Here is a 21,045-nt window from a genome sequence, read left to right as displayed (position 1 = left end):
TACTCTGGTACAGGGCACTGCCTGCTCTCTCTACTCTGGTACAGGGCACAGCCAGCCCTCTCTACTCTGGTACAGGGCACTGCCAGCTCTCCCTACTCTGGTACAGGGCACTGCCTGCTCTCTCTACTCTGGTACAGGGCACTGCCTGCTCTCTCTACTCTGGTACAGGGCACTGCCTGCTCTCTCTACTCTGGTACAGGGCACTGCCTGCTCTCTCTACTCTGGTACAGGGCACTGCCTGCTCTCCCTACTCTGGTACAGGGCACTGCCTGCTCTCTCTACTCTGGTACAGGGCACTGCCTGCTCTCTCTCTACTCCAGTACAGGGCACTGCCTGCTCTCTCTACTCCGGTACAGGGCACTGCCTGCTCTCTCTACTCCGGTACAGGGCACTGCCTGCTCTCTCTCTACTCCGGTACAGGGCACTGCCTGCTCTCTCTACTCTGGTACAGGGCACTGCCTGCTCTCCCTACTCTGGTACAGGGCACAGCCTGCTCTCCCTACTCTGGTACAGGGCACTGCCTGCTCTCTCTACTCTGGTACAGGGCACTGCCTGCTCTCCCTTCTCCGGTACAGGGCACTGCCTGCTCTCCCTTCTCCGGTACAGGGCACTGCCTGCTCTCCCTACTCTGGTACAGGGCACTGCCTGCTCTCTCTCTTCTGGTACGGGGCACAGCCTGCTCTCTCTACTCCGGTACAGGGCACTGCCTGCTCTCCCTACTCATTTCCCCCCCTATCTAACTGTGCCGAGTTCTGGTGCTGAGCCGTGCTGTTGTGGAGAGGCACCAGGCAGAGAGCCTGGCACTGCAGAGACACGGCTTCATTCCGATAGCTGACTCCTCACAGCGATGGTTGCGGTCTGGGGTGCAGCTCAGTTACAGTCGATGTGTGGCCCAGGGAGGTGGGGAGGAGGGATAACTGGGGTGGAAACACATGCACCTCACGCACGTATACAGAGAAATATGGCTGGAACACAGACCCAATTAGGTGGCTGAATTAACAAAGAAAGTGGGTTAGTAAAGTCAGAAATTTAGTATCATTGAATTCGATGGAGGTGAATAGCCTGTATGGAATAAACAGGCTCACATCTCTCACACACTTGTGTAAAGTCTGCTTGCTGCCTGGACACGTGTCCAGCATTTTAATTTTAAGCAAGTGCTGTTTTAAAACAAAAGGAAAATCTTGAGCTACATGTTGTGCATAATTCCAGCTCCTGTTTGAATCTGCTCACTGATGCGTGTGACGTTTGCTGTGACTGCCCCTGGGAGCTAGGCTGGGAGCAGCAGGCATGCGCATGCTCCTGCTCACGTCTCTGATCCTGAAAATACTTGGGAACATAGGAACAGGAGGAGGCCGCTCAACCCCTCCTGCTGCTTCTCCATGTTTTAGCACCTCACTCTTTGCCCCCCCAGCCCTTCTGTCTCTCTTTCAAGGTCCTCACTGTCTACTGCCCTCCAGAGTCCCCTGGTGACTTCCTCACTGAAATTTCCTCCCTATTTTCCTCACAGTCTTTACACAGAGCAATGACTCATCGCTGGTTATTTCAGCCTGCACCTAAATTTATCCTGCTCCCCAACTTCTCTGATTTTTCTATCCTCGTAATCATCACCCTACATGTCCGCCTTCCCACCCATTGCTACCTCTCGACTTCTCCATTACATCTGGCCTCCACATCCCTCATGCATTTATCATTGCCCAAACCATAGTTGGCCATGTCTCGATTTCCCTCGTTACCCACATCCCTATGTTTGCCCCCAATTCCTCCCCCATCATCCTCCAGCTTTGAACTCTTTCCCCCCCCACCCCACACGCACCCCTGGTTTCTCCATCTGCTGCCTCCATCTACCTACTAAATGGCTAACTTGCCTCCACGTTCAATGCCTTGAACCCTGCCAAAGCCCTCATGATGTCCCACCCCCGCCATTTCTCCTGGGTGTGTGTTGTACCAGGTGAAGTGGCGAGGGTGAGAAATCATGAGGGCTTTGGCAGGGATCAAGCCACTGAACGTGGAGGTGAATGGCAAGAACCGTAAGTACATCAGTATTGCCCCTATCCCTCCCCCCTCCCCCCCCCCCCCCCTCCCCCCAGCTCGCTGTTGCTGAAACCCCCATCCATGCCTTTGTCACTTCTGGATTAGACTTTTCCAACATTCTCCTCTTCTACATCCTGAGCTTGGATCAATTCCAATTCATCCAGAACTCTGCTGCCTGCATCCTGTTCCACACTACGTTCTACTCAAAAATCGTCCCAATCCCTGCTGAGCACAAAAGCAAATACTGCGGATGCTGGAAATCTGAAGTAAAAACAGGAAATGCTGGAAATACTCAGCAGGTCAGGCAGCATCTGTGGAGCGAGAGAGAAACAGAGTTAATGTTTCTGGCCGATTACCTTTCTGAAACGTTAACTCCATTTCTCTCTCCACTGAGCTGAGCACTATTGGCTCCCCATCCCTCGGCTCACTAATTTCAAATTCCTTGCCCTTCAATTCCCTCCATAGTCTTGTTTATCCCAACCTCTGCAACAGCCTCCATCTCTATATTTGCAGCCTTCATCCTGCACTCTTACAAGTCTGGTCTACTGCATGTTCCTCTCCCTCTGCTCTAACATCGATAGCACGGCCTTCAGCTGCCTTGCCCCAACTCTGGACTTCCCTCCTCAAACTCCCTACAGCGCAAAAGCCTCCTTAAGACCTATTTCGCAGACAGTGCTTTTGATTGCCTCCTGTAATCCTACCTCCTGTTCCACTAGGGTCTGAACCCTAATTGTGAAGCACTTTGGGGGGCTGTTTTGCTATGTTAAAATGCTGTATAAATGGGAATTATGTGGCATGGGATATATGTATATCCCAGAAATAGAGAAGAGCCTGGTGGGTGAAGCTGTTGATGCTGCAGCCACCTCCAGATAAGCTTGCTCATTGGCACAGAACCTACTCTGTGCAGCATTTGCTATCTGGTTACTGCACATTGCTGGTGGCTTTGTGGATATAAATCCTCTGAATTCTAGATATTAGCTCATGAATAAATAGATTGGAGTTGGGAATGAGTGGGTTTGTGTGTAAGACGGTATCATTGGAATCTGGAGTCCGCATCAACGTTGCTGAAAGAAACCGACCGCTGGGAATTTGCGGTTTATTTTACGAACGAGAGAACTTGCATTTCTATAGCCCCTTTCACAGCCTCAGGACGTCCCAAAACACTTTACAACCAATGAGGTACTTTTCACATGTGGTCACTGTTGTAATGTAGGGAAATGTTTAATTCCTGAAGCTTGTGTTTCAGTGTTTGTTGTGTAAGTACAGAGATGCCAGCTCCTAAGTGCATTGTACTCTGTTCGCATCCTGTTCTCTTGAAGTTGGAGCTTACGTATTTTTCCATACAGTGAGCCGTGGCTCACAGCCGTGAGTTGTGGTATTGATGGGACGTGAGGGCCGAGGCTATAGGAAGATGGGGAATGATTCACACTGGACTGGATCCTCTCAGTCCAGTTTTTAGTGGGCATGGGCCACAAAACTGAGAGTAGTTGTCACTGAAATAACAACAGAAAACGCTGGAAAAACTCAGCAGGCCAGGCAACATCTGTGGAGAGAGAAATAGAGTCAACGTTTCAGGTCGAAACCCTTCGTCAGGACTGAGGAAAATAAAGCAGGAATAGAAACAGATTAAGAAGCAAGTTCGGGGGAGGGGATGAAAGAACAAAAGGGAAGGTCTGAGAGGTGAAGAGACATTAAGAGATATTCAAGGCGAGACGAGATGGTAATAGGACAGGTAAAGAGACAAAGGATGGCTCTAGATGAGGTGTGAAATGCGCTGGCAGAATGAGAGACAGCTGCCATGTGGGAGAGAAAAAAAAAGGAAAAGGCACAAACCAAAGGTATGGATAAAAAATATATAAAAATATAATAGGGGCAGAGGTTATGATCTGAAATTGTTGAACTCGATATTGAGTCCGGAAGGCTGTAAAGTGCCTAATCGGAAGATGAGGTGCTGTTCCTCGAGCTTACGCTGAGCTTCCGTGGAACAATGCAAGAGGCCAAGGATGGTGAGGTCTGAGTGGGCATGGGGCGGTGAATTGAAATGACAGGCGTCACTGACTTGGTAAACTGGCAGACTTACAAACGTCACAGGATGGCAGATGTGGGAATACTGGTGCCGTAGGGGTTGGTGCTGAGGCATCTTAAGAGGAAATGCAGAGGGAGCTTTACTCTGTATCTAACCCGTGCTGTACCTGCCCTGGGAGTGTTTGATGGGACAGTGTAGAGGGAGCTTTACTCTGTATCTATCCCATGCTGTACCTGCCCTGGGAGTGTTTGATGGGACAGTGTAGAGGGAGCTTTACTCTGTATCTAACCCGTGCTGTACCTGCCCTGGGAGTGTTTGATGGGACAGTGTAGAGGGAGCTTTACTCTGTATCTAACCTGACTTGGTATTTGATGGGCTAGTATAGAGGGATTTTGGTACAAATGGCACCCTGACACAATGTGCGTTCTACCCATCAACGAGCGAGAATAGGAGGCTGGTTTGTACTCAGACGGGACAGTAATTGGAGCACTGTGATGGTTCTTTGATTTTGATAGTTTATTTAAATGTTCCTGGAAATCTCAGTTTTCATGTATTTAATTTCAGGTGAAAATTGCTGTTGTATATTCCTGAGGTGGATTTGAACCCAAATCTTGAAGGTGAAAAGCCAGTGTCTAACCTCCTGTCACCCAGTACTCCTAAATATCACTTTTTAGTACATTTCGTTCTAAAATTATTAACGGTATAACTAGACTTGGCAAAACGGTAGCACTCTCGTGTCTGAGTCAGAAGGTTGTGGTTTCAAGTCCCCACTCCAGAGACTTGAGCACAAAATCTAGGCTGACCCTACAATGCAGTACTGAGGGAGTGCTGCACTGTCAGAGGTGATGTCTTTCCAATGTGACGTTAAACTGAGGCCCGGTCTGCCCTCTCAGGTGGATGTAAAAGATCCCATGGCACTATTTCGAAGATGATCAGGGGAGTCCTGGCCAATATTTATCCCTCAACCAACACCTAAATAACTGATGATCTGGTAATTTATTTCATTGCTGTTTGCGGGCTCTTGCTGTGCGCAAATTGGCTGCCGCGTTTTCTACATTAAACAGTGTCTACACTTCCAAAGTACCACATTGGCTGTAAAGCGCTTTGAGGCGGCCTGAGGTCATGAAAGGTGGGATATAAATGCAAGTTCTTTCTTTTCTTTTCCGTCTTTCTTTCCTTCTTACTTTCTTTCCTTCTCTATTTCTCTCTCTTTCCATGCGTCCTTCCTTCCCTTTTGTTCCTTTCCTCCCTTTTGATTGTGTACTAGATGGGAGATGAAGAAATACAACTGACTGCAGTAGACGCCAGCTTTCTTTACGAGAGGTGCATTGAACCAAATCCCACAGGACTCTCAAAGTGTCCCCTGAATGTTAAAATTCAGGCGTTTATCAGGGGAAAAGAACTGCAAATGATGAGCATAAAAGGCTCTGTGCCTGGGATGCACGCTATACTTCTAGAGGAGGCTGGAGTTGTTGGTGCGGGCGGGGAAGCTGCCAAGCGCAAATGAAGCTCGACTTAACTCTTCTTTCTGTTCGTTGCCAGGGTCCAGTGTTGCTTCAAGCTACCCAGTTTTAAATTTCCTTCTCTACGTTCCTGAATATTCTCACTCTCCTCTGTACATCCGTGACCGCAATGGATCGCCCGTTGAATCCAATGCCTTTCACAGCTCCCGATGGGGAGGAATCATGGTAAGGTCAGAGCAATAACCTTTAAAGAAAGAAATTCTCCTGCGTATAGAGCTCTTCTCCAACAGGCTCATGGTGTTTCACATACTCGGAATTATTCTAAAGTGCAATAACCGTTCCTATGTAGGCGAATGCAGCACCCATTCTGCACACAGCATTGAGATGAATGAGCTGTTTTTGATGGTGTTCATTGAGGGAGGAATGTTGGTTAGTGCCACAGGACTTTAACATTCACTGACTTGCCAAAACAGTCAGACTGATCTGAGTCAAAGGTCTCATCTGATGGATGGCACCTCTGGGAATGCTGCTCACCCTCAGTGCTGCAATGGGTATCAGCCTAGATTATGTGCTCACATCCTGGGTGACCAGGTAAGTTTGCTCCTGGTTCCCCATTCCATATAACTCCCTGATCTTAGCTGGACCCGTCATTAAGCGGAGGTGAGGTGCAGCGGGAGGGAGAACTACGAAACATACAAAAAGACAGACAGGAAAAGACCGGCTGATCCATCGACACAGAAAAACATTGTGAGCCCCAGTGCCTCTTCCACTGGTAGTCATGTAACCTCCTGGGAGAGGTAAAAGCCAGATAGAAACCCCTCGGTCAATTCAGTGGAAAAAAATCAGGGAAATTCCTTTCTGACCCACTAAGGCGATCAAAACTAGTGGTGGCAGTGACCATGGGATACTAACCAAAGTCCCACCTACCTTCTGTAGGCAGTGATATTAGCCACAGCAAGACACTTGTCCACTCCCTATTTGAACTGTCACAGCAAATCCACACTTGCCACTCAACCCAGCCTCTGTGTAAAGTAATATACTCACAGGCTGAACTCCAAATTGTGGAGCATAGTGTATGGGGGCATATCTAAGAGGGAGCTGTTTTTACAAAATAAATAAATAAATAAATAAATTCTCCACCTTCTCTTTCTCTCCCCGCCCCCCCCCCCAACTCTACTTCCTTTTTATCTGTTTCTCCTCCCTTCATGTCCCTCCCCATCCCCCTTCACCTCCCCCACGCCTAAATGTACCGTGAAATCATAGGGCGATCCTTTTGACACTTTACAGCACTGACTGAATTACCAGCCAAGGAGGTGGCACTGTATGTTGGTATGGCCACGTACTGAGATCGGATATCGGGCATCCTGCTAGTGAGGGACGGTTTGGACAATAAGTTGCCATGGCCTGTTGTCTCACACTCGTACACTCACTAGATGCTGAATCATTGATGGAGGCCTGGGAGCAGGACACCCACTACCCCATCCCCCGGGGGGCTAGTGACGAGTGTGTGGGATCTAAACTCTGTTTTCTCTCCTCCTCGCTTGAGGGAACAAAATCTTTCTGGGGGCGGGGGGCAGCTGGCCTCTGGTACTGGCTGTTCTTCACGCACCTCGAGTCTTAATGTCAGCAGGTTATTTGACCTTGAAGGTCATCACAGCCGAGCCCAAATTCAGTCCTCGCCTGATGTCCACAGCGACACATTGCAGCTGGCAGCAGTGAATAATGAGCTGAGTCTCTTCCCCCGCCTTCTTCCTAGCTCAGCAGAGCAACGACCAAATGTGGCTTCCCCACCTCTCGTTACTGCAGTTGAGGCCGGTTAACTTGGCACAGACCAGAGATTGATCCTGGGAAGTTCTGGTGTGTGGTTGGTGCCTTTACTAACTGGACCATCCTTTGCCAATGTTTTCTGAGAAATTTGGAGTTGAATGAGTTAGCTGTTCACACAGCTTCCTCCGCGAGCAGCAGTATCCCTTTGCAGGGCTACCGCCTTCCCGAGCGACCTCTTTCCCGTAGCTGCAGCATTTTTTAGCAATGGTCTCCATAGCATTGCCACTGAAGGTGACAGCAAATGTTGCTAATGAGCATGTGCGTGACTGCAGCTGCACCTCCAGAGGAATGCATTCGTCGCAAGAGCTCCACCGCAGCCCTGGCTTCCCAGATTGCAACCTCGGGGCAGCATCCATAGCAACACCTGTTGCCAGTCGTGCTAGCAACAGTATCCATGGCAACAGTGTTCCTCAGCCACTCCCCTGTGCCAGTCTCTCTCTGCATCACTGCTGAAAATAGCACAAGGTTTAATTTCCTGTTTTTCTGAAGAGGATTCCACATAGGCAGGTTTCATAACAACCATATCCAGCGTTTCACTCACTGCATTTGTAACAAATTGAATATTACTGAATTTATAACAAAGTTGTTTTATACATTTCATGCTGTAATATCACAAGGCACACCAAAATAAACAATAGAAAAAATTGTTCCCTTATTTTGTTTTTTTGAAATAACTGGGGTGGAAGAACATTACTGTAAAGTGCGCACTCTCTGTCGGGTCCATTCTCCGTCACTCTGCCTGTGTCTCTCTCTCTCTGCCTGTGTCTCTCTCTCTCTGCCTGTGTCTCTCTCTCTCTGCCTGTGTGTCTCTCTCTCTGCCTGTGTGTCTCTCTCTCTGCCTGTGTCTCTCTCTCTCTCTGCCTGTGTCTCTCTCTCTCTGCCTGTGTCTCTCTCTCTCTCTGCCTGTGTCTCTCTCTCTCTGCCTGTGTCTCTCTCTCTCTGCCTGTGTCTCTCTCTCTCTGCCTGTGTCTCTCTCTCTCTGCCTGTGTCTCTCTCTCTCTGCCTGTGTCTCTCTCTCTCTGCCTGTGTCTCTCTCTCTGCCTGTGTCTCTCTCTCTCTGCCTGTGTCTCTCTCTCTCTGCCTGTGTGTCTCTCTCTCTGCCTGTGTCTCTCTCTCTCTGCCTGTGTCTCTCTCTCTCTGCCTGTGTCTCTCTCTCTCTGCCTGTGTCTCTCTCTGCCTGTGTCTCTCTCTCTCTGCCTGTGTCTTTCTCTCTCTCTCTCTCTCTCTCTGCCTGTGTCTGTCTCTCTGTCTGTGTCTCTCTCTCTCTGCCTGTCTCTCTCTCTCTGCCTGTCTCTCTCTCTCTCTCTCTCTCTGCCTGTCTCTCTCTGCCTGTGTCTGTCTCTCTCTCTCTCTGCCTGTCTCTCTCTCTCTCTGCCTGTCTCTCTCTCTCTCTGCCTGTCTCTCTCTCTCTCTCTGCCTGTGTCTCTCTCTGCCTGTGTCTCTCTCTCTCTGCCTGTGTCTTTCTCTCTCTCTCTCTCTCTCTCTGCCTGTGTCTGTCTCTCTGTCTGTGTCTCTCTCTCTCTGCCTGTCTCTCTCTCTCTGCCTGTCTCTCTCTCTCTCTCTCTCTCTGCCTGTGTCTGTCTCTCTCTCTCTCTCTCTCTGCCTGTCTCTCTCTCTCTCTGCCTGTCTCTCTCTCTCTCTGCCTGTCTCTCTCTCTCTCTCTGCCTGTCTCTCTCTCTCTCTGCCTGTCTCTCTCTCTCTGCCTGTCTCTCTCTCTCTCTCTCTCTGCCTGTGTCTCTCTCTCTGCCTGTGTCTGTCTCTCTCTGCCTGTGTGTCTCTCTCTCTGCCTGTGTGTCTCTCTCTCTGCCTGTGTGTGTCTCTCTCTGCCTGTGTCTCTCTCTCTGCCTGTGTCTCTCTCTCTCTCTCTCTGCCTGTGTGTCTCTCTCTCTGCCTGTGTCTCTCTCTGCCTGTGTGTGTCTCTCTCTCTGCCTGTGTCTCTCTCTCTCTGCCTGTGTCTCTCTCTCTCTGCCTGTCTCTCTCTCTCTCTATCTCTGCCTATGTGTCTCTTTCTCTGCCTGTTTCTGTCTTTATTTGTATTGCTTCTTTGACCTTTCCTTTCTAGTTTCTCCTGCGCTGCAAATACACTGCCCTACTTTAATTTCAATGCCGTGAGAGTGGGGGTGCAGCAAGAAGGACTCCTCACTGCGTTGAAAACAGCGTCGCCACAATATGTCTTTCTGCGACTCACAGCTTGCCAGGACGTCAAAACTGTAGAACCCGTTACTGTTAACATTGGATATTTTCCTTGGGTTAGACCGCTCCTATGAGTGGCCTCTTGTTCCTTACAAACCGGAGTGAACCTTTACTTACCCAATAGCTAGGTAATCGTGGCAGGCCTAGGGGGTGGGACAGAAAACCATTGTGACTGTATTTCGGCTTACTGAGTATATCACGTGGCACCTTCACAGAAATCACAGAAACCCCACAGTGCAGATAGAGGCCATTTCGGCCCATCGAGCCTGCACCGACACATATCCCACCCGATCCTCGTAACCCCTACACCAACACATATCCCACCCTATCCCCGTAACCCCACGTATTTAATCCCCCTAACACTAAGGGTCAATTTATCATAGCTAATCAACCTAACCCGCACATCTCTGGACTGTGGGAGGAAACCGGAGCACCCGGAGGAAACCCACGCAAACACGGGGAGAATGTGTAAACTCCACACAGACGGTCACCCGAGACCGGATTCGAACCCAGGTCCCTGGCGCTGTGAGGCAACAGTGCTAACCACTATGCCACCGTGCTGCCCAGAAAAAAGTATTAGCTGCTCTAGGTGAGGCTCGAACTCATAACCTCAGCATTTCCCCGAGCCATGGACTGTTATATAAGTACCGCGCGCTAACCTTGTGGTTTCCTTGTCTTTGGAAGGGGGAAGAACAAATACCATCAGACTGTGGCTTAGCACACAAGCCACTATTCCCACCAAGCAGACATTCACAGCAATTATAACGCCTCGTGGATATGGAAAAATGCAAAATCACTTCTCTTGTGCTAATGCTCCTAGAAACTGGCCCTGAAACAAGGTCCCTGAATAGTCTCAATTTCTCTGCTCCCCTCACTCACTCCAACCTACCTCCCTCTGAACTTGCAGCACTCCATTCTCTCAGATCCAACCCCAACATTGTCATTAAACCTGCTGACAAGGGTGGTGCTGTTGTTGTTTGGCGAACTGACCTCTACCTGAACGCCAACTCTCCGACACCTCCTCCTACCTCCACCTGGACCATGACCCCACTACCGAACATCAAGCCACCGTTTCCAAGACCGTCACTGACCTCATCTCCTCTGGAGATCTTCCCTCCACGGCCGCCAACCTCATAATTCCCCAACCCCGCACAGCCCGCTTCTACCTCCTTCCCAAGATCCACAAACAGGACTGCCCTGGTAGACCCATCGTTTCAGCCTGTTCTTGCCCCACGGAATGTATCTCTTCCTATCTCAACTCTTTTTTTCTCCCCTTGTCCAGTCTCTTCCCACCTACATCCGCGACTCTTCCGACGCCCTCCGTCACTTTAACAGTTTCCTGGCCCCAACCGTCTCCTTTTCACTATGGACGTCCAATCCCTCTACAATTCCATCCCCCACGAGGATGGCCTGAGGGCGCTCTGCTTCTTCCTTGAACAGAGGCCCAACCAGTCCCCATCCACCACCACCCTCCTCCGCCTGGCTGAACTTGTTCTCACATTGAACAACTTCTCCTTTGACTCCACTCACTTCCTCCAAATTAAAGGTGTTGCTATGGGAACCCGCATGGGTCCCATCTATGCCTGCCTTTTCGTGGGCTATGTGGAACATTCCTTGTTCCAGTCCTACTCAGGTACCCTCCCTCATCTCTTTTTCCGGTACATTGATGACTGTATTGGTGCCGTTTCCTGCTCTCGCCCTGAACTAGAAAATTTCATTCACTTTGCTTCCAATTTCCACCTTTCCCTCACCTTCACATGGTCCATCTCCGACTCTTCCCTTCCCTTCCTCGACTTCTCTGTCTCCATCTCTGGGAATAGGCTATTGACAAACATTCACTACAAGCCCACTGACTCCCACAGCTGCCTGGACTACACTTCCTCCCACCCCGGTTCCTGTAAGGACTCTATTCCATTCTCCCAGTTTCTCCGTCTCCGCCGCACCTGCTCCGACGATGCCACCTTCCTTACCAGCTTCCGACATGTCTTCCTTTTTCCTCAACCGTGGTTGACACGGCCCTTGACCGTGCCCATTCTATTTCCCTCACTTCTGCTCTCACCCCTTCCCCTCCCTCCTGGAACCACGATAGGGTTCCCCTTGTCCTCACCTTTCACCCCACCAGCCTCCATATTCAACGGATCATCCTCCGCCATTTCCGCCACCTCCAGTGTGATCCCACCACCAAACACATCTTCCTCTCACCTCCCCTTTCAGCATTCCGAAGGGACCGCTCCCTCCGCAACACCCTGGTCCACTCCTCTATCACCCCCAACACCCCTTCCCCTTCGCCCGGCACCTTCCCGTGCAAGCGCAGGAGATGCAACACATGCCCTTTTACCTCCACCCTTCCCACTGTCCAGGGCCCCAAACACCCCTTCCAGGTGAAACAGCGATTTACTTGTACTTCTTGCAATCTAGTATACTGTATTCGCTGCTCACAATGCGGTCTCCTCTACATTGGGGAGACCAAACGCAGATTGGGTGACCGCTTTGCGGAACACCTCCGTTCAGTCCGTAAGGGTGACCCCGAGCTTCCGGTCGCCTGTCACTTTAATTCTCCGCTTCACTCCCACTCAGACTTCACTGTCCTCGGCCTCTTACACTGTTCCAATGAAGCTCAGCGTAAACTCGAGGAACAGCACCTCATCTTTCGATTAGGCACTTTACAGCCTTCTGGACTCAACATAGAGTTCAACAACTTCAGACCATAACCTCGGCCCCTATTTTTTTCCATTTATTTTATTTATTATATATTTTTTTCTTCTCTCTCCCACATGGCAGCTGTCTTTCTTCTGCCATTTACACTTCATCTAGAGCCATCTTTTGTTTCTTAACTTGTCCCATTACCATCTCCTTTTGCCTCGCACCATCTCTTAATCTCTCCTGCCTTCCAGCCTATCACAGACCTTCCCTTTTGTTTTTCCTCCCCTCCCCCCTCTCCCGGCCCCTGCACTCGCTTAAAAACCTGTTCCATCTCCAGCTTTTTCCAGTTCTGACGAAGGGTCATCGACCTGAAACGTTAACTCTGTTTCTCTCTCCACAGAGGCTGCCTGACCTGCTGAGTATTTCCAGCATTTTCTGTTTTTATTTCAGATTTCCAGCACCCGCAGTATTTTGCTTTTGTATCCCTGATTAATCTGATGTGGTGGCGAGCTGCTGACCGGCCACACGGCCTGTGCCCCACCCCCAACTCCAGTGACCGCTGACTTAAGACCAAGCTATCTTGAGATACTTTCAAAAATCCTTTGAAGATAAACTGGAACAAAGGAAATTAAAAATGTATCTCTCCTTCTGTAATATATTACAAACCTTGAGACATCCGCTTTGTGCCAAACTTCCTTCCTTGTTGCGATAACATTGTTACCCAATTGTCGGTTTTAAGCTGTAAAAAGCATACGAACTTACAACAACAATAACTTGCATTTATATAGTGCCTTTAACGTAGTAAAACGTCCCAAGAGACTAAGCCACACAACGAGGTATTAGGGCAGAAATGAGGTCGGTTTTAAGGAGCATCTTAAAGGAGGAAAGAGAGGTGGAGAGATTCAGGGAGGGAATTCCAGAGCTTTGGGCCCTGACAGCTGAAGGCACGGCTGCCAATGGTGGAGCGATTAAAATCGGGGGATGCTCAAGAGGCCAGAATTAGAGGAGCGCAGAGATCTCGGGGGGGTTGTGGGGCTGAAGGAGGTTACAGAGATAGGGAGGGGCGAGGCCGTGGAGAGATTTGAAAATTAAATTAAAATGACAGGCAGGAAAAGACCAGCTGGTCTACACTCATGATGGCCGGAGCATCGTGACTAAACACTCACAACCCCCACCGCCCCCCGCCTTGTAATCTCCTGGGAGAGGCAAAAAAAAAGGAGAAAAGTCCCAGGGCCAGCAAGGAAAAAATACTCTGGAAAATTCCTCTTCGACCCCCTCAGGCGATTGTAACCAGCCCAGGAAATCAGACGGACCCAGTGTTATCTGTTACTTATAATATCTTTTAGTCCTCTGGACGCTGGTGATGCAGCGACAGTGCCCCATAGTCCCACCCACTTCCCTTTGCCTTTACTGTGCCTCCATGGCCAGATGGGAGTGACGGGTGGGCTGGACTTAGCACGGGGCGGGATACAGGCAGCGGAGTTTTGAACACAGGAGTTTATGGAGGGATGAGGATCAGAGGCCAGCAAGGAAGGTGTTGGAGAAATGGAATCTAGAGGTGGCAAAAGTGTGGCTAAAGGTTTCACTGTTGATGGGGTTGGGCATGGGGCAGAGGCAGGCAATGGTGCAGAATGAGCGGTCCTGCTGACGGCTAGGATGTAGTGTTTGAAGCTCAGCTCTGGGATGAAGAGGATGCTGAGGTTTGGCACCGTATGGTTCAGCCTGAGCAAATGGCTGGGTAAAAAGAAGAAAGACTTGCCTTTCTACAGCACCTTTCACGACCTCAGGACGTCCCAAAGCTCTTTACAGCCAATGAAGCACTTTTTCTTTTGAAGTGCGGTCACGGTTGTCAAGTAGGAAACACGGCAGCCAATAAGCGCACAATAAAGTCCCACAGACTGCAATGAGATAATGACCCAACAATCTATTTTAGTGATGTTGGTTGAGGGACGATTTTGAAGAAGAGCAGGGGAGTTCTCCCCAGTGTCCTGAGGCCAATATTTATCCCTCAACCAGCGTCATTAAAACAGATTATCTGGTCATTATCTCATCGCTGTTTGTGGGACCTTGCTGTGCACAAATTGGCTGCTGCGTTTCCTACATTACAACAGTGACTGCACTTCAAAAAGTACTTCACTGGCTGTAGAGGTAGTGAAAGGCGTTATATAAACGCAAGTTCTTTAATTCTTTATACACAGTATGCAATTATATTAGCTACATTATATAAATTTACAAAGGTCGCTGCTGTAATTTAGGGGGTAATCAACAGTAATTCCATTTCTCGGGACGTTAATCAGAAGGTTCTGAAGTGTTTATCTCTCATTAACACGTTGACCTTGTGTCCTGATCAGATTTACAACGTGGATCACCAGCAGCTGAACGAGACCCTGCTCCCAGTCTCGGTCACGGTGAACATGGCTCGAGTGATGGAGGTGTTCCTGGCTCAACTGCGGTAAGAGAAAAGAAAGAACTTGCCTTTCTGTAGCGCCTTTCACAACCTCAGGATGTCCCAAAGTGCTTTTCACACAATTAAGTACTTTTGAAGTGTAGTCACTGTTGTAATATAGGAAAGGCGGCAGCCAATTTGCGCACAGCAAGCTCCCACAAACAGCATTGTGATAATGACCAGATAATCTGTTTTAGTGATTTGGGTTGAGGGATAAATATTGGCCAGGACACCGGGGAGAACTCCCCTGCTCTTCTTCGAATAGTGGCCGTGGGATCTTTTACATCCATCTGAGGGAGCAGACGGGGCCTCGGTTTAAAGTCTCATCCGACAGATGGCACCTCCGACAATGCGGCGCTCCCTCAGTACTGCCCCTCCGACGGTGCAGCATTCCCTCAGTACTGCCCCTCCGACAGTGCGGCGCTCCCTCAGTACTGCCCCTCCGACGGTGCAGCATTCCCTCAGTACTGCTCCTCCGACAGTGCGGCGCTCCCTCAGTACTGCCCCTCCGACAGTGCGGCGCTCCCTCAGTCCTGCCCCTCCGACAGTGCAGCGCTCCCTCAGTACTGCCCCTCCGACAGTGCAGCGCTCCCTCAGTACTGACCCTCCGACAGTGCGGCGCTCCCTCAGTACTGACCCTCCGACAGTGCGGCGCTCCCTCAGTACTGACCCTCCGACAGTGCGGCGCTCCCTCAGTACTGACCCTCCGACAGTGCGGCGCTCCCTCAGTACTGACCCTCCGACAGTGCGGCGCTCCCTCAGTACTGCACTGGGAGTGTCAGCCTAGATTTTGTGCTGAAGTCCCTGGAGTGGGACTTGAACCCACAACCATCTGACTCAGAGGCAAGTGTGCTGCCCACTGAGCCACAGCTGACACCTAAAACTCCTCAAACTGTTGCTGCAGGATGAGCTTGATGGTAAGTGGACTGATGTTATGACAGAGAGGAGCCATGAGAGTAGTGCGCCACAGGAGAGCCACTAGCCTAGATTATTTACTGAAAATACAAATTGGAATGTTATTTTTCCAGAAGCACGCAGTCTTGGTGTTCTTCTACAACCCAGGTGCAGAATGGTTAACCTGTCTCACTTGTCCCGTGGACTGCCTGTTTAACCAAGTCCGGCTGGATCACCTGGCCACAGCCTGCTTGCTCCGTCCACTTTAAAAATGCTGGCAGCTGATTGCTATTTGCTCATAGTCAGTGGTAGGTTCACTATATCAGCAGTTTTGCTGCCAACTGGATTTTAAGTGCCGATATAATCGTGAATATTCCAGATCCACAACCAGCAGCAGCTTGTTAAAAGGAGTGGCTACATCAAGCAAGGAGACAGCGCTGTGTCTCCAGCAGGGGGAAGGAGATTCACTGGGGGAGTCGGTAGTGCCTCTGACAGTTAGAGCAGTATGGCCCTTGTGCCTGCTCCCTCAGCTCCGGGCGTGAGGCCAGGCAGACAAACGACAAGGATGAGCAGTCCTGGTGACAGATAGGGTTTGAAGCTCAGCTCTGGGACAAATAGGACGTAATGAGAATGTAACTAGCAGGGTAGATAAAGGGGAACCAGTGGATGTAGTATATTTGGATTTCCAAAAGGCATTTGATAAGGTGCCACATAAGGTTGTTACACAAGATTAGGGCTCATGGAGTTGGGGGTAATATAGTAGCATGGATAGAGGATTGGTTAACGGACAGAAAACAGAGAGTAGGAATAAATGGATCTTTTTCAGGTTGGCAGGCTGTAACTAGTGGGACTCTAGGGGAATCAAGGGATATGGAGATCGGGCGGGAAAGTGGAGTTGAGGTCGATGATCAGCCATGATCTTATTGAATGGCGGAGCAGGCTCGAGGAGCCGTATGGCCGACTCCTGCTCCTAATTTTTATGTTCTTAGGACGCTGGGGCTTTGCACTGTACAGTTCAGCTTAAGCAAATTTGTCATAAATATAAGATAGTCACTAATAAATCCAATCGGGAATTCAGGAGAAACTTCTTTACCCAGAGAGTGGTGAGAATGTGGAACTCGCTACCACAGGGAGTGGTTGAAGTGAATAGTATAGATACATTTAAGGGGAAGCTAGATAAACACAGGAGGGAGAAAGGAATAGAAGGACATGGAGATGGGGCGAGATGAAGAGGGGTGGGAGGAGGCTAGTGTGGAGCATAAACACCAGCACGGAGCAGTTGGCCTTCGTAGCAAGAGGGTTCGAGTACAAGAACAAGGATGTCTTGCTGCAGTTGTACAGGGCCTTGGTGAGACCGCACCTTGAGTATTGTGTGCAGTTTTGGTCACCTTACCTGAGGAAGAACGTTCTTGCCATGGAGGGAGTGCAGCGAAGATTCACCAGGCTGATACCTGGGATGGCAGGAATGACGTACGAGGAGAGATTGTGTCAATTGGGCTTATACTCACTGGAGTTTAGAAGATTGAGAGGGGATCTCATCGAAACCTATAAAATTCTGTCAGGTCTGGACAGACTAGATGCAGAAAGGATGTTTCTGATGGCCGGGGAGTCCAGAACCAGGGGTCATAGTCTAAGGATAAGGGGTAAGCCATTTAGGACTGAAATGAGGAGGAATTTCTTCACCCAGAGAGTGGTGAACCTGTGGAATTCTCTGCCACAGAGGGCGGTGGAGGCCAGTTCATTAAATATATTCAAGAAAGAGTTGGATATATTTCTTGAGTCTAAAGGGATCAAGGGGTATGGGGAGAAGGCAGGGACCGGGTACTGAATTTGGATGATCAGCCATGATCTCATTGAATGGCGGAGCAGGCTTGAAGGGCCGAATGGCCTACTCCTGCTCCTATCTTCTATGTTTCTATGAATGGCCTGTTTCTGAGTACATTGTATGTAAGGGGGTAAAAATATAAAATTAAAAAAGGGAAACTTGCCCAATATCCCACCAGTAAAATAAAGTAACACACAAGCACTCATTCTGGGTGAGTTATTAAAACAGGGACTGCCTCTCCCCCACCCCCGGGTAACCTGGCAGTCTCACCACCAGGGGCAGAGGCTGAGGCTGTGCGAGTGTCCGTGAGGTCTGGGTTTGAACCTGGTGCACGACTGTCTGAACTGCAGGGTTTCCAGACCTGCTGCACAGAGATGACTAATTTGATTTGTTTGCTCTCTCTCTCTCCTCCCCCTCTCTCTCTCCCCCCTCTCTCTCTCCCTCTCTCTCCCCCCTTTCTCTACCTCTCTCTCTCTCTCTCTCTCTCCCCCCCCCCCCTCTCTCTCTCTCCCCCCACCCCCCTCTCTCTCCCCCCACCCCCCCGGGCAGGTTGCTGCTGGGTATACAGAAGGTGCAGCCCCCTCCTGAGTCTCTTGTCCAAAGTCCCGGGAACATGATTGTCACTGACTGGGAGACTGACCGCCTGCTCTGGGTGAGGACGGTGGAGAACATCGCCACGGCAACAAACACACTGACCTCCCTGGCCCAGCTCCTCGACGAAATTGGAAACATCGTGATTAACGACAACATCGCCTCAGAGGTGGGCCTGGTGGAAGCTAAACAAATTTCCTTTTTTTTAAGATCCTTTGCAGAAGTGCAGTTCCACAGGTGCCTATCACCCTGCGGTACCATGCCCGAGTATCGACTGTTCCTGTGGCAGTAAATAAGTTGGAACAGCTGAGGGATCTCGGAGTACAAATACACAACTCACTAAAAGTTGCGACACAGGTTAACAAGGCCATTAGAAAAGCAAACCAAGCACTAGGGTTTATTTCTAGAGGGATAGAATTGAAAAGTAGGGAAGTTACGCTAAACCTGTATCGAACCTTGGTTAGACCACACTTGGAGTACTGCGTACAGTTCTGGTCGCCATATTATAAAAAGGATATAGAGGCACTGGAGAGGGTGCAGAGAAGATTTACAAGGATGATACCAGAAATGCGAAGGTATACATATCAGGAAAGGATGAACAGGCTGGGTCTCTTTTCTCTTGAAAAAAGAAGGCTGAGGGGTGACCTAATAGAGGTCTTTAAAATTATGAAAGGTTTTGATAGAGTAGATACAGAGAGAATGTTTCCACTTGTGGGGAAGAGCAGAACTAGAGGCCATCAATATAAGATAGTCACCAAGAAATCCAATAGGGAATTCAGAAGAAACTTCTTTACCCAAAGAGTGGTGAGAATGTGGAACTCGCTACCACAGGGAGTGGTTGAAGCGAATAGTATAGATACATTTAAGGGGAGGCTAGACAGGCATATGCGGGAGAAGGGAAAAGAGGGTTATGCTGATGGAGTTAGATGAGGAAAGATGGGAGGAGGCTCGAGTGGAGCATAAACGCCGGCATGGACTGGTTGGGCCGAGTGGCCTGTTTCTGTGCCGTATATCCTGTGTAATCCTAGGTAAAACTTACCGCGGAGGGGCTTTGCACTCTCGCCTGCGTCCACATTTTGAGCAGGGCTTTGCCGAATGTCGATGGGGGCAGAAGCCATGCCATGGAGATTGGCCCCTTGGGCAGGGCGCTGGAGAGCTGGGAACCCTTCGGAACAGTATCCCAGCTCGAGTCAGGAGAGATGGGGATAGAAACAGGAGCTGATTTTTCATACCCGAGTGTTACCGATCCTGTTTCAGCCAGGGGTCAGCATAACCCCGGGGGGAGAATAGAGTCAATAAGGAGAAACTGTTTCCAGTGGCAGGAGGGTCGGTAACCAGAGGACACAGATTGAAGGTAATTGGCAAAAGAACCAGAGGGGAGATGAGAATTTTTTTGATGTAGCGAGTTGTTGTGAACTGGAACGCGCTGCCTGAAAGGGCGGTGGAAGCAGATTCAATGGTAACTTTCAAAAGGGAATTAGATAAATACTTGAAAAGGAAAAATTTGCAGGGCTATAGTGAAAGGCAGGAGAGTGGGACTAATTGGATAGATCTTTCAAAGAGCCGGCACAGGCACGATGGGCCAAATGGCCTCCTTCTGTGCTGTATGGTAATGAGAGTAGTTTGTGTTAGCACCTCTTTTTCCTCTCCTATTAACACGGTCTCTAGTTTGCTTGTCTTTCCGTTCCTTTAACCAAGACGCTCTCTCCCCTCGCAGGTATACAGTGCTGTGGCTTCTGTTCAGCAATCACTCGATGAGCTGGAGGCCGGGAGGCTGCTGCCGGCGTTCCAGGCCAGCAAGGAGGCCATCACCTCATCCGAGAGAGCTTTCTTCGATCCGTCGCTCCTCCACCTCCTGTATTTCCCGGACGATCAGAAGTTTGCCATTTACATCCCCTTGTTCCTCCCGATGTGTGTCCCCATTGTGCTCTCCTTGCTGAAGGCTGCCAAGAACCTCCGGTGGAGAAGGAAGGCGGATTGAGGAGGAGGCGCTGAGGAACTAATCCTCACGGACTCGCGACATCTCAATTATGAAAGGATGTTGGATGATGGGGCTCAAAGGTTTATAAATGTTTTAGATTTTGTTCGATTTAATTTATTGGGAGGCGTTGTCCCCTCTCCTGAATGCAATAGAATCATGGTAGGATAGAGTTCTACAGGTGCTTGCAGCCCTCTGTAACCTCAGACATTCTTAATGTACGATTCTGGTGGGCTACACAGCTACAGGAAGTGTCACAGCCAAATCGTATCCTGTACACTCATAATGTCTACAAATCTCTCTTCCCCCAAACCCCCGGCCAAAGCTCAGGGTGTTGGTGCCAGTCATAGCTGGTACCGAGGGAGAGATCGACCAAATCAGCACAGAACAGGGATAGCTCCTTCTGATTTCCATGTCTTGTTACACGGGACGCTTCTGTGCCCACAGACCATCAGGGACCTGAACCCTTATGCTCACTGTGGTGTCTGCGCTATGCGTGTTCTGTTTCTCGGGCAGTGCTCGTGCCTGCGTTGTATGCACGCCGGACACAGTGGCCCCACCTTCATAAAGCAAGTGCAAGAGGGTACTAGACGCGGAGGTATGTCAGAACTCATGTGTTTCTACTGCTTTTCCTTCTGTCCCTTGTGTAAAATTATTTCTTGGTGAAGCCTCCTACATCGTTTCTGTATCTTTTCACCCATTTGCTGAAATGTTCACAAACCAATTAAAAAAAGGGCAGGATATTGGAGATTAAATTGTTTCCTCCTATCTGGTTATTCTGGTGGTCTCTCTCCCCCTCTCTCTCTTCTTGCGGTATCGGTCTTTTCTCTTCCCCATTGCCCCCTGCCCCCCAAGCCATATCTGTCTCTCCACCCCTCCCATCTCACTACGTGTCTGTGGCTGTTTCGTCTTGCCGTGTGTCACTCATCACTTCCTCTGCCTTGCTGTACCTCTCTGTCTCTCTTCCTTCCCTACCTCGCTGTGTTTCAGTCTCTCTATTTGCCCCTTTCTTTCCCCCTGACCACCTCTCCCCAACTCCCTGATGCGAGCTCTTTAATTAAGTGGGGCTGCTCCATAGTAAATGTTGGGTTCTTTCTTGTAAGTACTGCTTTGTATTACTGTATTTAA

At 49.6% G+C, this 21,045-nt stretch overlaps 1 protein-coding gene across 2 annotated transcripts in view; it reads left to right on the top strand.

The window, feature by feature from the left end:
* Nucleotides 1–20,672, top strand: part of pigs (phosphatidylinositol glycan anchor biosynthesis, class S) — a 52,937-nt gene extending 32,265 nt beyond the window's left edge. Inside the window, exons 8-11 of one of the 2 annotated variants that reach the window (XM_085964610.1) lie at nt 5,600–5,745; nt 14,535–14,635; nt 17,898–18,108; nt 19,657–20,672. In XM_085964610.1, the coding sequence (XP_085820736.1) occupies nt 5,600–5,745; nt 14,535–14,635; nt 17,898–18,108; nt 19,657–19,920 (722 nt within the window). In that variant the 3' untranslated portion in view covers nt 19,921–20,672. The remainder of the gene's footprint in view (nt 1–5,599; nt 5,746–14,534; nt 14,636–17,897; nt 18,109–19,656) is intronic. The other variant, XM_085964611.1, reaches the window with a different exon arrangement.
* The last annotated feature ends 373 nt before the right edge of the window (nt 20,673–21,045 follow it).

The sequence above is a fragment of the Somniosus microcephalus genome, chromosome 22 (assembly GCF_052327205.1).
Source record: "Somniosus microcephalus isolate GS21.2 chromosome 22, FLI_Smic_1.0, whole genome shotgun sequence".
Taxonomy (NCBI): Eukaryota; Metazoa; Chordata; class Chondrichthyes; order Squaliformes; family Somniosidae; genus Somniosus; species Somniosus microcephalus.
The sequence above is the reverse complement of the archived record's forward strand: the minus strand, read 5'-3'. Positions and strand labels throughout refer to the sequence as shown.